This window comes from Salmo salar, chromosome ssa25 (assembly GCF_905237065.1).
Source record: "Salmo salar chromosome ssa25, Ssal_v3.1, whole genome shotgun sequence".
Taxonomy (NCBI): Eukaryota; Metazoa; Chordata; class Actinopteri; order Salmoniformes; family Salmonidae; genus Salmo; species Salmo salar.
In genome coordinates this window covers 20,899,724-20,913,268 of record NC_059466.1, presented here as the reverse complement: position 1 = coordinate 20,913,268, position 13,545 = coordinate 20,899,724, and the positions used below count along the sequence as shown (strand labels likewise).

Below are 13,545 nucleotides of genomic sequence, written 5' to 3'. Positions count from 1 at the left end.
TCCACTAAAGTAAATCGAGCGATGGAGTCATAGGTTGCACTTTCCACAATCAATATAATTTACAAAAAAAAAAACATCCGTACATTATCCCGAAACGTTGTAATTCGAACTACCAACACTTCTTTATGAATAAAACATATTTATATATGAACATAAATGCTTATAATAATCATATGTTTGTCGAATCACCCAAACTTCAATTTCAAATGATCTGCGCGTTTAGAACCAAAATGTACCTAATTGACTTGATTCACAAGTTGACATTCGAGCAATGTAGACAGTGTGCAACTATAAACAATAGTTTCATTATCACAGGAAACGTTATCTGTGGCTTAAACAGACCAAATACACCCGACTAACTCCACCTAACCCATGAAATACTAAGTGCTTCTAAAGTGTTGCGTGATTTAGCTATATTTACTTTTTTAATCTGAGCAGCTGGTCTGGAGGGCAGAGTGTTTGGAAAGTGCTGCTCCGATTGGGGTGCTCGACAGGGGGAAGAGAGATGGCGTGCTTGTTGGAGGCCCCTCTCCGCATCAGCGTGCTCTCTGTGAGTCGCTCTTATACTATTTAATAAATACTTTATTTTTGCTATGCACTGCATTCTTCCTAACTGCATTGCATAGTGAAAAGCATTTTATGTGTCGCATCAAGTTATCAATGTGGGTTGAGGGCATGCACTGAAGTTGCTAGCTAGCTACGCTAACTCAGGCTTTGCAGCATTTAGCTAGCTAACGTTAGCTACTGTAGTTAGGGCGGTCTCCCGACGTTCACCCGGAATGACTTAGCTAGCTAACTAGTAACCGGTGACATACATTTACGTGAATCCAATTATAACGAAAACCCGCAACATTTAACTTTATTGCACAGTGACGGTGTAATTAAATAAGGTTATGTTAGCTGGAACCAACCGCGAATTAGCTATTTAGTTGGCTAGCTGTCTATAACCGTACTTACTCTGTTAGTTAGGTAGCATACTATACAGAACTAGCTAATTGTCTGAGTCAGTTTTGGGTAGAAGGCTAGCTAACTATGTCAAGTGTCAACTGCTTTCAGTTTTGTGATCGAGAATCGAATTTCACGTTAAGACTAACGTTTATCATTTTTACTTATGTTTCAAAGTTAGCTATTAAGCTAACGTTAGCAAGATAGTTTAAAGTTATCATACTGGAAACGCCCCCATATGCTGTTGGTAGTGTCATTGACCAGATCACAGGGTTTTGGAGGAAATACATGAAGATGCTATACAGCTCTTCAACAAAATGTGTTCATTTGCCACCTGTTAGTCTGTCAACAGATGTTTTTCTTATTTTACAGGACCTGTAAGGAAATGGCCAAAGCCAGAGCTAGGTTTAACAACATTTACCAAATGTCATATTCAAATCACATCAAATGTTATTTGTCACATGTGCTGAATACAACAGGTGGAGCCCTTACAGTGAAATGCTTACTTACAAGCCGTTAACCAACAATGCTTTAAGATGTTTTAAGAAAAAAATAAGTAAGAAATAGAAAATGAAAGTATCAAATAATTTAAATATCAGCAGTAAAATAACAATAGCGAGGCTATATACAGGGGGTACCGGAGGTAATATGTACATGTAGGTTGAGTTAAAGTGACTATGCATAGATAATTAACAGAGAGTAGCAGCAGCAGCGTAAAAGAGGGGTCTGGGTAGCCCTTTGATTAGCTGTTCAGGAGTCATCATATTGTCTAAATTTTACATTTCACCCACCTGAAATGTGACGATGCACCCATAACTGCATCTGGACTAGTGGAATTGTAATCTACTTTAATTGTTAAGGAACTTTGTTTCAGATCCCTTACTGACTCATGGCTGATATGGTATGAGTCACAAGGAATACACACGTCACTGCAAATCCCCCTTTTTTTAAGAGAGCTATAGTAGAGCAGTGCCTCTTTGCTCATCAGTAACCTATTACATAGTGAGTCGTGGGGAAAGTTCTGGACGGTCCCTCAATGATAAACATAAGCAAAGTTATCAAGTGACATGACCATCTCGTGCACTGGATGAGTTTACAGCTTGACGAGAGTAGCCTACTGCCTGTCGACCAGTCATATAGTTAGGAGGGGCTTTTCTGGGATGGAGTATCTATCTGGCCCAGGCCGGTGTCTTTCTGCTGAGTGTGTGGTTGGTGTCAGCAGTGGGATGATGAGGGAGGCCAGCGCTGACTCATTGTTGTTCTGTCTCTTGTCACCATGCAGGAGGTCACGGCCACCAGTCGCCATTATGTTGACAGGCTTTTTGACCCTGACCCACAGAAAGTGCTGCAGGGAGTCATGTAAGTACATTACCTTGTGTTGTAGTAGCCTATGTTTTTCTATAGGAAAATAGATATTTGTCCTGTCTTTGTTTCTGTCCCAAATTGGAACCCTATCCCCTACTTGGTGCACTACTTTTGACCAGAGCCTTATGGGAAATAGGATGCCATTTGGGCCTCTGTCTGTCCTTATGTGAGTCTGGTATCTGTATGCGGGTGGAGCAGGCAGCTCTGGAGGGAGCTGTCTGTCAATGATTGATTTGTTTGAGGTGCGATGTGAGCATGCTCAGTGTGAGCTGCTTGGAACACTTTGTTTACATGTGGCTGTACAACCTGGCTGTCAGTGGTGTGTGTTTCTCTCCGATCAGTCAGTGTGATTCATGCTGTGTGGTATGCCAGGTCTCTGCTAGTGTGTGTTTCACTGGGCAGTGTGAGTGAGAGCCTCAGCACAGCTTGGACTCGGACAACTTTTCATCTTTATTTTTAACTCTGAGACCCAGCTCTGGTTACGGTTTTGGATGGCTAGCCGAGTCACTTCTTACCTGACTGGTGCAGCAGTACTTTTCCACTGGCCTCCATCTTATCATGGCGATTTTATTCCATCTCGCTACTTGTATCTTTATGTCATATGCATTGCATTCTATAGGGTCTCAGCAGTTGGCAAACCAGAGTTAGAATTCTGCTCTCTGGATAACTTTTATATACAGTACCAGTCAAAATTTTGGACACACCTACTCATTCAAGGGTTTTTCTTTATTTTGACAATTTCCTACATTGTAGAATAATAGTGAAGACATCCAAACTATGAAATATCACATATGGAATCATGTAGTAACCAAAAAAGTGTTAAACAAATCAAAATATATTTGAGATTCTTCAAAGTAGCCACCCTTTGCCTTGATGACAGCTTTGCACACTCTTGGCATTCTCTCAACCAGCTTCAACCTGGAATGCTTTTCCAACAGTCTTGAAGGAGTTCCAACATATGCTGAGCACAGGCTGCTTTTCCTTCACTCTGCGGTCCAACTGATCCCAAACCATCTTTATTGGGTTGAGGTCGGGTGATTGTGGAGGCCAGGTCATTTGATCCAGCACTCCACTCCTTGGTCAAATAGCCATTACACAGTCTGGAGGTGTGTTGAGTCATTGTCCTGTTGAAAAACAAATGATAGTCCCACTAAGCTCCAACCAGATGGGATGGCATATCGCTGCAGAATGCTGTGGTAGCCATGCTGGATAAGTGTGCCTTGAATTCTAAATAAATCAGTGTCACCAGCAAAGCACCATCACACCACCACCTCCATGCTTCACGGTGGGAACCATACACGTGGAGATCATCCATTCACCTACTCTGCTTCTCACAAAGACTCAGCAGTTGGAACCAAAAATATCAAATTTGGGCTCATTAGACCAAAGGACAGATTTCCACCGGTCTAATGTCCATTGCTCATGTTTCTTGGCCCAAGCAAGTCTCTTCTTTATTATTGGTGTCCTTTAGTAGTGGTTTCAAATCAAATTGTATTGGTCACATGCACATGGTTAGCAGATGTTAATGCGAGTGTAGCGAAATGCTTGTGCTTCTAGTTCCACAGTGCAGTAATATCTAACAAGTAATCTAACAATTACCCAACTACCTAATACACGCATCTAAAAGGGGTGAAAGAGAATATGTAGATATGGATGAGCGATGGCCGAGCGGCATAGGCAAGGTGCAATATATATCATAAAATACAGTATGTAGATATGAGTAATGTAATATATGTAAACATTATTAAAGTGGCATTGTTTTAAAGTGGCTAGTGATCCATTTATTAAAGTGGCCAGTGATTGGGTCTCGGTCTAGTAAGCAGCCTCTGAGTTAGTTAAAGCAATTCGACCATGAAGGCCTGATTCATGCAGTCTCCTCTTAACAGTTGATATGTCTGTTACTTGAACTTGGTGAAGCATTTATTTGGGCTGCAATATGAGGTTCAGTTTACTCTAATGAACTTATCCTCTGCAGCAGAGGTAACTGTGAATCTTCCTTTCCTGTGGCGGTCCTCCTAAAAGCCATTTTTGAGAACTGCGGGAAACGTTCTTGAAATGTTCCGTATTGACTGACCTTCATGTGTTAAAGTAATGATGGACTGTCGTATCTCTTTGCTTATGAGCTGTTCTTGCCGTAATATGGACTTGGTTTTTTACCAAATAGTGCTCTTTTCTCTATACCACCCCTGCCATGTCACAACACAACTGATTTGCTCAAATTCATTAAGAAGTAAAGATATTGCACTTAACTTTTGTCAAGGCACACCTGTTAATTTTAATGTATTCCAGGTGACTACCTCATGAAGCTGGTTGAGAGAATGCCAAGAGTGTGCAAAGCTGTCATCAAGGCAAAGGGTGGCTACTTTGAAAAATCTCAAATATAAAATATATTTTGATTTGTTTAACCCTTTTTTTTTATTAATACATGATTCCATATGTGTGTTATTTCATAGTTTTGATGTCTTCACTATTATTCTACAATGTAGAAACTAATAAAATGTAAGAAAAACCCTTGAATGCGTAGGTTTGACTGGTACTGTATGTTATTGGCTTATATAAGTGGTGTGTGATGATCAGAATTCTATCCTCAAAGCAACATGTTAACAAGCTTGAACAGCAATGATGTTTCTCAGTTGAGCCTGTGGCTGTAAGCATTAGTGTTTAGACTTGTGTGGTTTAGCGTAGGTGATATGATTGCTACTGTGGTTGAACTCTCAAGTGTTGTTGTTATTGTGGCTGTTGGTAACATGCTGAGGAAGCTCCACACATCTGACCCTGTGTGTGTGTGTGTGTTCACAGTGACATGAAGAATGCTGTCATCGGAAACAACAAACAGAAAGCCAACCTGATTGTCCTGGGAGCTGTACCCAGGTGTCTCTCTCCATTCACCTGTTTTCCCCACTTGCTCTCTTTCCCCTCCCCTCAACTCAATCTCCAAGCCCAATTGAACGGCAGCGTTGACTGTGTGTGTCTCTCCCCAGGTTACTGTATCTGCTCCAGCAGGGCTCGTCCAGCTCAGAGCTGAGGGCAGAGTGTGCGGTGGTGCTGGGCAGTCTGGCCATGGGCACTGAGAACAACATCAAGTCCCTGGTGGACTGTCACATCATCCCTGCCCTACTGCAAGGTAGATGTATGCATAACACAGACAAATCGATACACACACAATCAGTCACACGCTGTCCAGTGTTAGTCTTTCAGTCATAACTCACTGACAGGACAGCACTCTGACTGAGGAAACATACTCATTCTCTCTCATAGCAAGTGTGTCTCTCTGCAGGTCTCCTATGTCCAGACCTGATCTTCATCGAGGCTTGTCTACGCTGCCTCAGGACAGTCTTCATCAGTCCAGTCACCCCAGTGCAGCTGCTCTACACTGTAAGTCTCTCTCGCTCTTCTCTGTCTGTCTATTCCCCCCGTCCAATACACTCACTCTGACACACATACCATTGGTATGGTGTAACATGCCACCACTATTCTTAGGGATGTGTTGTCAAACTGGGGTGTATTTCTGTGAGTGTGCGCAGTAACAGTGTGTGTGTTACACCTTGTCAGGACCCCACTGTGATCCCCCACCTCATGTCCCTGCTGAGTCGGTCACAGCGGACGCAGGAGTACATCACCCAGATCTTCTCCCACTGCTGCAAGGTCAGTACACCAGCACACATTTAAAACACTTCACATTACAGAAAGATTTCCACTATTGTAATAGAAGACCGAAGACACTACATGTTAAAGTTCATCTGATGATTGACCTATCATTTAAAAACAAATCTGTCTGAAGAATTACTCAGTGTGTGTTTTGTAGACTCCGGAGCACCAGACAGTTCTGTTTAACCACGGGGCCATCCAGAACATTGCTCCTCTTCTCATCTCTCCCTCCTATAAGGTACTATTTGAAACTACTTCTCACCCAGATCTCAGTACTACCATCGCTGACCTTTTATATTACCATGTCTCACTCTCTTCCCCCCTCTTCTCTCACTCTTTTCTTTCTTTCTTTTTGCTCTCATCCTATACAGGTACGGATGCAGGCATTAAAATGCTTCTCGGTCCTGGCCTATGAGAACACTCAGGTCTCCATGACACTGGTGAATGGTGAGGGGCTTTATTTCCCCTTCTATTTCTGTCTCTCTCTCTTTCTCTCTCACTGCTGCTTTGGGACCTGACTGGGACAGCTTCCAGCTATATTCTTCACTCTGTCAGAGGAGTTCTATTCTTGGTGTTATATTGGTATTGTCATGGCAGCAAAAAGTTTGTCAGATGGTGACAATATTGTATAATGAAGTTACTATGAAAATCAATATTCTCCTCTCTGTTCTCAGTGCTGGTGGATGAGGAGCTGCTCTCTCAGGTATTTGTCAGAATGATGCAAAGGGATCAGCCCATTGACATGCAGCTCACAGCAGCCAAGTGGTGAGTGTTTCCTTCACTTGACTATTAAAAGAGGTATGCTTCCATTGACAGTGTTGAAGTAACTGCTGTAAAGTATATGTTTTTCCGCGGACTATTAAAGTAAGAATCTCAAGTGTTTTAGTTTCGGGAAGATGAAATCTCTTTTCCCCCTCTCGCTCACCCTTTGCTTTCTTCCTCTCCCCCAGTCTAACATACATGTGTCGAGCAGGAGCCATTAGGACAGATGACAGCTGCATCGTTTTAAAGGTGAGTATACCATTTTGCATGTCTTGTGCACTCATCTTATGACTTGTCTGGTACTGGTACTGGTATGTGTGTGTGTGTGTGTGTGTGTGTATAAAATCCCTGTTCCATCCCTGTGTAGGCCCTGCCGTGCCTGGTGAGGATGTGCAGTAAGGAGAGGCTGTTGGAGGAGCGTGTGGAGGGGGCAGAGACCCTGGCCTACCTGATGGAGCCTGATGTGGAGCTGCAGAGGATCGCCAGTGTAACAGACCACCTAGTGGCCATGCTGGCTGACTACTTCAAATACCCCAGCTCTGTCAGCGCCATCACTGACATCAAGAGGGTGAGACACTGGACTTTACTCATTCAACCTAGCCAGGCAATCTTACAAGGCAGAGAACTGTTACCGTCAGGACAACACTGACACTGTTGTGAGAAAAGAACACCACATTCCTTACTTTGGACAAAAACCTCTAACTCTCTTACCTCTCACCAAATATTGAATTGTCTTTATCTGCAGTTGGATCACGACCTGAAGCATGCTCACGAGCTGAGACAAGCTGCCTTTAAACTGTACGCCTCACTGGGCTCCAACGACGAAGATATCCGCAAGAAGGTGGCTTTCACTCAACAGTACACACACGCACCCCTACCCAGCCGCCTTCAGAAATGTGTCCGTGTCCTCTTCCTAACACCCCCCGTCTCTCTCCTCCTCAGATCACAGAGACAGAGAACATGATGGACAGGATAGTGAGTGGCCTGTCAGAATCCAGCGTCAAGGTGCGGCTAGCTGCTGTCAGGTACTGATAACATCCCTACCTCTCCACTGAGGGTGCTCTGACATCCTGAGTGTCCTGTCACATTCTGTCCCTTCTGAGCCTAAGAAGATCTCCTTGCATCCGAGACATCTGACTCTCAAATGGTAGCCGTGTGTGCCTGTTGTGATATTGACTCTTCCTCTGTGTCCAGGTGTCTTCACAGTCTGTCCCGGTCAGTCCAGCAGTTGAGGACTAGTTTTCATGACCACGCCGTATGGAAGCCCCTTATGAAGGTCTATACCAAGGGGTTTCTTTCTCACCATAAAAGATTACTTACTATAAAAATGATCTATGTATGCTGCAAAGTACATGGCCTTCGTAGTGAGACTGTACGTCTCTTCTCTGCTGTGTGTAGTTGTTACAGAACGCTCCAGACGAGGTGTTGGTCATGGCCTCTTCTACACTATGCAACCTGCTACTGGAGTTTTCACCCAGCAAAGAGGTGAGACCAGCAATACAACACTGCTACCTAGCTGGCAATACAACACTGCTACCTAGCTGGCAATACAACACTGCTACCTAGCTGGCAATACAACACTGCTACCTAGCTGGCAATACAACACTGCTACCTAGCTGGCAATACAACACTTGGCAATACAACAGTGCTACCTAGCTGGCTTCATGATTGGTAGACAAACACAGCTCAGTAAAGTTGTATGTCAAAAGTTTGGACACCTACTCATTTAAGGGTTTCTTTATTTTTACTATTTTTTACATTGTAGAATAATAGTGAAGACATCAAAACTATGAAATAACACACATATGGAATCATGTAGTAACCAAAAAAAGTGTTGCATAAATCAAAATATATTTGAGATTCTTCAAATAGCCACCCTTTGCCTTGATGACAGCTTTGCACACTCTTGGCATTCTCTCAACCAGCTTCATGAGGTAGTCACCTGGAATGCATTTAAATTAACAGGTGTGCCTTGTTAAAAGTTAATTTGTGGATTTTTTCCCTTAATGCATTTGAGCATCAGTTGTGTTGTGACAAGGTGGGGGGGGGGGTTATACATCTCCAGGCTGTGTAAGGGCTATTTGACCAATAAGAATGAGTGATGGTGTGCTGCATCAGATGACCTGGCCTCCACAATCAGCCAACCTCAACCCAATTGAGATGGTTTGGGATGAGTTGGACCGCAGAGTGAATGAAAAGCAGCCTGTGCTCAGCACATGTGGGAACTCCTTCAAGACTGTTGGTAAAGCATTCCAGGTGGAGCTGGTTGAGAGAATGCCAAGAGTGTGCAAAGTTGTCATCAAGGCAAAGGGTGGCTACTTTGAAGAATCACTTTTTTTGGTTACGACATGATTCCATATGTGTTATTTCATAGTTTTGATGTCTTCACTATTCTACAATGTAGAAAATAGTAAAAATCAAGAAAAAGACTTGAATGAGTAGGTGTGTCCAAACTTTTGACTGGTACTGTGTGTTTATTTTTTTTGCTTGATGTTTTAGGACTAAATATTAGCTGTCAGGTTGTGAACCTGCAATTTAGCATGATCAGTGGGAGTAAGTGCATATGTTTTGTCTGTGTCTGCAGCCCATCTTGGAGTCAGGGGTGATAGAGTTACTATGCAGTCTGACCCAGAGTGATAGTCCAGCCCTGAGGGTCAATGGCATCTGGGCTCTAATGGTGAGTCACCACTTTACTGCCTTGCTCTGCTGTCACCACTTTACTGCCTTGCTCTGCTGTCACCACTGTACTGCCTTCCTCCACTGATTCTCAGTCAATAGAGCATAAGCAGTGAGGCAACCCTTCAACTGAGAATCTTCCAACTGGAACTTTGGTAAAGTTTCTAACTGCGCAACCCTACTATAGAAGGTGTGTGTCTAACCTACACTATCATGATTGTGTGTGTGTGTGTGTGTGTGTAGAACATGGCGTTCCAGGCGGACCAGAAGGTGAAGGGGGAGATTGTGAGAGCGTTGGGAACAGAGCAGCTCTTCCGTCTGCTTTCTGACCCTGACTCAAATGTCCTGATGAAGACCCTGGGCCTGCTACGAAACCTGCTCTCCACACGGCCCGTAAGACTGGCACAGAGACACACACACACACACACTGAAGGTAGTCTTTGTGTGACTTAAGTCCAATCATAGACCCACATCGTCTGTTGCAGACAGGGCATGTAGAGTCTCCGATTGGGGGGGGTCTAGGTGCGTTCCTGGCTTCAGGTCTCTTGAGGTGCTTTCTTCTCCATAGCCTGTTCCTGTCCTTCTCAAGCTTCTGCACTTCTTGCTGGTAGAGCTGGCGCCAGATGGAGCGTTCAGCGGCAGTGCCCTCCAGCTGGGTAGGGTTAAGCCTGCACTTTTCCGTTGTGGTCTACAGTTGGTCTTTGTAGCGCCTCCCCTGACCCTCTGCAGAGCTGGCCATACAGGGCTCCCGGTCACGCAAGGTTGTGCACTAGAGTCACCTGATGCGAAAGGCCTCCAGCATCCTGATGTTGCGAGTGTAGATGGGCCACGTCTCGCAGCTGTAGAGGAGAGTTGTCATGACCACTGCCTGGTAAACAGATATTTTTGTGTGAAGGTTGAGGCCTTTTGTTCCGGAAGACCATTCTCCTGAGCCTACCAAAGGAAGCTGAGGCTTGTTTGGTCAGGTTTTGTATTTCTCTTTCGGTACTGCAGTCGCCAGAGAGACAGACACTCAGACTCTGCTTTTAATCATCTCAAGTCTCACTCACACACACATTGTCTCGCCTTTTCATACTCTATCCCGCTTGATCAGTCTCTTTTCTCTAACCTCCTCTCCCTTCTGTCTCCCAGCACATAGACCAGGTCATGAGTTCTCATGGGAAGCAGATCATGCAGGCAGTCACTCTAATCCTCGAGGGAGAACACAGCATCGAGGTCAAGGAACAGGTATGACCCCCCCCCCAGCTTATTATACCATGAACACTTTGATGTAGGGTTGCAATATTTCATTCACTTAATCCCAAATTCCCAGGTTTTCCAGTTGGATTATTCCCTCCTTGCTTATTTCCTAATTCCAGGAGTGCTCCAAATTCTAGTAAACCTGTGAATTTCTGAGAAGTTAGCAGTTCTGCAACCCTACTTGTGTCTTTGAGGAACACTTCAGGACAGAGCTGCTGTCTGTGTTTCAGACACTCTGTATCCTAGCCAACATTGCTGACGGCAACACAGCCAAGGAACTCATCATGACCAATGACGACATCCTCCAGAAAATCAAATATTACATGGTAGAGTCTCTTCCCTCCATTAGCCACTGTAGCTATACTTAGTTCTCGACTGCTGATCAGGCTTAAAGAGGTTCACTCAACTCTGTCAACCTTCATCCATGTGTGATTGTTTTTTATTTAGAACGAGTTTGACCGTCTCTCTTTGCATATATTGTTGACATATCTTAAGCAAGTACTGACATTTTCTCTGTGATATCCTCTCAGGCTCACTCTAATGTGAAGCTCCAGCTGGCGGCCACTTTCTGTATCTCCAACCTGATCTGGAACGAGGAGGACGGTGAGGCCAACGCCATGACAGGTTGTCACAAGCTGGGGGGGGACTGCGGGGGAGCGTGGAAACACAGATGTTCAAAGTGTTTGTGTTAGCTAGAGCTAGTGGTAGTTTCATGGATCTAGTTGTATAAAGTGAATCAAATTCTGCAATGTTATGCATTACGTTGCCGTAATGCATTTATGCTCCACTACATCACTGGTTTTCGTCTGTGTTTTGAGTAAACACGGTTGAACCGGGTCTAACATCCTCCTCTCTAACCTTCCTGCGTCGGGTGTCTCTCTCTGTTCAGGTTCCCAGGAGCGTCAGGACAAGCTGAGGGAGTTGGGCTTTGTAGACATCCTGCACAAACTCACCCAGGCCTCAGACCCCAACCTCTGTGACAGGTCCGACACAGCTACACACACTTCTGATCTCTCACCCGCTTTCCTTCAGTTTCTCTCTCCTATTGACTGACAGACACGCGCACAAACACATGCACGCTCGTTGTGTTGTAGGATGCTGACTCTCTCTCGCTCTCTTTCAGGGCGAAGACAGCAATGCAGCAGTATCTGGCGTGACCCCAGTCTCCGATGTCGTTGCCCCCAACAACACAACTAACAATCCAATGGCCTGCCAGGAGGAGACCTGCCTGCCTGCTGCCATTGTTTTGTTTTCTCCTTCAGTTTAATCTTAGTTTTGTTGCACAAAGACACCTTTGAGCTGCAGCGGCAGACGCCCCCCTTCCACCCCATCACCCCCAACCCAAACCTTACCCCCACCCCACCCGGAGACAAGGTTGGAGGGGGAACTGGGAAACGCTTTCTGCATAGCAACGGTTACTGGAGGGGGGGGTCATTCAAAGGTTTTTGCCTTTTTTTTATTTTATTTTTTTATGCAAAGATGGATGTGAATGAAGAAGGGTTAGTAGAGTGCAGTACAGTAGCCAGCCAGTGCAGCACAGCGCCGCCATGTGGCCAGGAGGCTTTGGTGCTTTTGGACTCCTAATGAGGAGACTGAACATAAAGATGTCTCAGAGTGGGACGGAGAGCTGGACTAAAGGCTCTGACGAAGAGGGCAGGGTTGTGGGAGCATCGCTTCCTCCTGGTTTTATTTAGCTAATTATTGATATTATTATTATTACTAAAGAGGGGCTTTATGTCACGAGAGGTTGCGTTTGGAAAAAAGACTGCTCAATTTGTACTCTTTTGTGTTTTCTTTTTTTTTGTGGATACATACCTCGTAAATATATATAAACATATAAATATATTTTTTAGATTATAATTTTCCCCCTCTGTTTCTTTTTCTCTGTGTCTTTTCCCGGGTTCCTTGTACAGTAGGGTGTGAACAGAATATCAATGGGAGGATGATGTGGTCAATAGAACAAAGTTAGGTTGACTGGAAATATGGGCTACTTTCACAGACCCAGATTAAGTTTAGTCCTGGACTAAAAAGCACTTTCAATGGAGAATCTCTATTGAGCATAATTTTTAAATCCAGTACTAGATTTAGGGCTCTATTCAATCTGTGTTGTGGAAGTTCAGTGTTATAGCGTGATTGAAATTTCAAGGCAATGTTCCCGCGTTAGTGGTAAACGCTGCATATGTTGGTTCAACCAGAATTTACCTTTACATTTCGATTGCGCAATTTGTAACGATTCAGCGATAGATTTAATTGGGCCCTTAATCTTTATCTGGTAAACCGGCCCATTGCGTGTCACTATGTATGACCCTGACTCTCTCTAGTCTTACCTTTCAGAAGGCACTAAGATGGATCCACGAAATAGGATAAAATGCTAAATGTCCTTTACCTGTAGCCATTTGGTTCCCCCCAGAATCTTCTAGATCTTTCCTCTCCCTGATATTTCCATTCTTACAGAAGCTCTGACAGAATGAATGCTACCATTTGAAATATATGCAGACCTGAAAGATGGACTTGGTCATTGAGTACTGTCTTTTTTTGTTGTCCGCGGGCACTGGGTGGAGGGAAGTGGAGAACACTTAATTGTCAATGTGAGGCATGTGAAGGAAACAAGTCACAAGTGTAACGTAACTGAATACATGCATCAACTAAAGGTCCACTGGTTATGAGAGCATTACCACGGTTGTTCAACACATTAAATGACTTAGGAAGTGATCCCACTGGCGCTGGACATCGTCATCCCTGACAATGATTCGGATCCAAAGCATCACAGAAGCCTGGATCTTATAAAACAACACTTTGTTTATTCTTGTATAATGTATTTCTGGTAAAGTTGGTGACATTTAATAATAAAATACATCTGAAGCCTCCCAAAGCCTCGGGCAGCACAGTAAGCCCACCTTCCTCTCCCTT

At 44.1% G+C, this 13,545-nt stretch overlaps 1 protein-coding gene across 2 annotated transcripts; it reads left to right on the top strand.

The window, feature by feature from the left end:
* Positions 1–239: 239 nt before the first annotated feature.
* Positions 240–13,502, top strand: armc8 (armadillo repeat containing 8). Of its 2 annotated transcripts, none has more exons than XM_014173544.2 (22): positions 240–550; positions 2,228–2,304; positions 5,110–5,181; positions 5,292–5,434; positions 5,588–5,685; positions 5,863–5,955; positions 6,116–6,196; positions 6,330–6,405; positions 6,633–6,723; positions 6,909–6,969; positions 7,088–7,288; positions 7,466–7,561; positions 7,663–7,745; positions 7,915–7,996; positions 8,119–8,205; positions 9,305–9,397; positions 9,640–9,789; positions 10,528–10,623; positions 10,866–10,961; positions 11,166–11,238; positions 11,525–11,618; positions 11,759–13,502. In XM_014173544.2, the coding sequence occupies exons 1-22, from the start codon at positions 506–508 to the stop codon at positions 11,790–11,792; spliced, it is 2,022 nt and encodes a 673-aa protein (XP_014029019.1). In that variant the 5' UTR covers positions 240–505; the 3' UTR covers positions 11,793–13,502. The 2 variants fall into 2 exon arrangements, with proteins under 2 accessions (XP_014029019.1, XP_014029017.1); XM_014173542.2 differs by having other exon boundaries at positions 11,166–11,259.
* Positions 13,503–13,545: the final 43 nt, after the last annotated feature.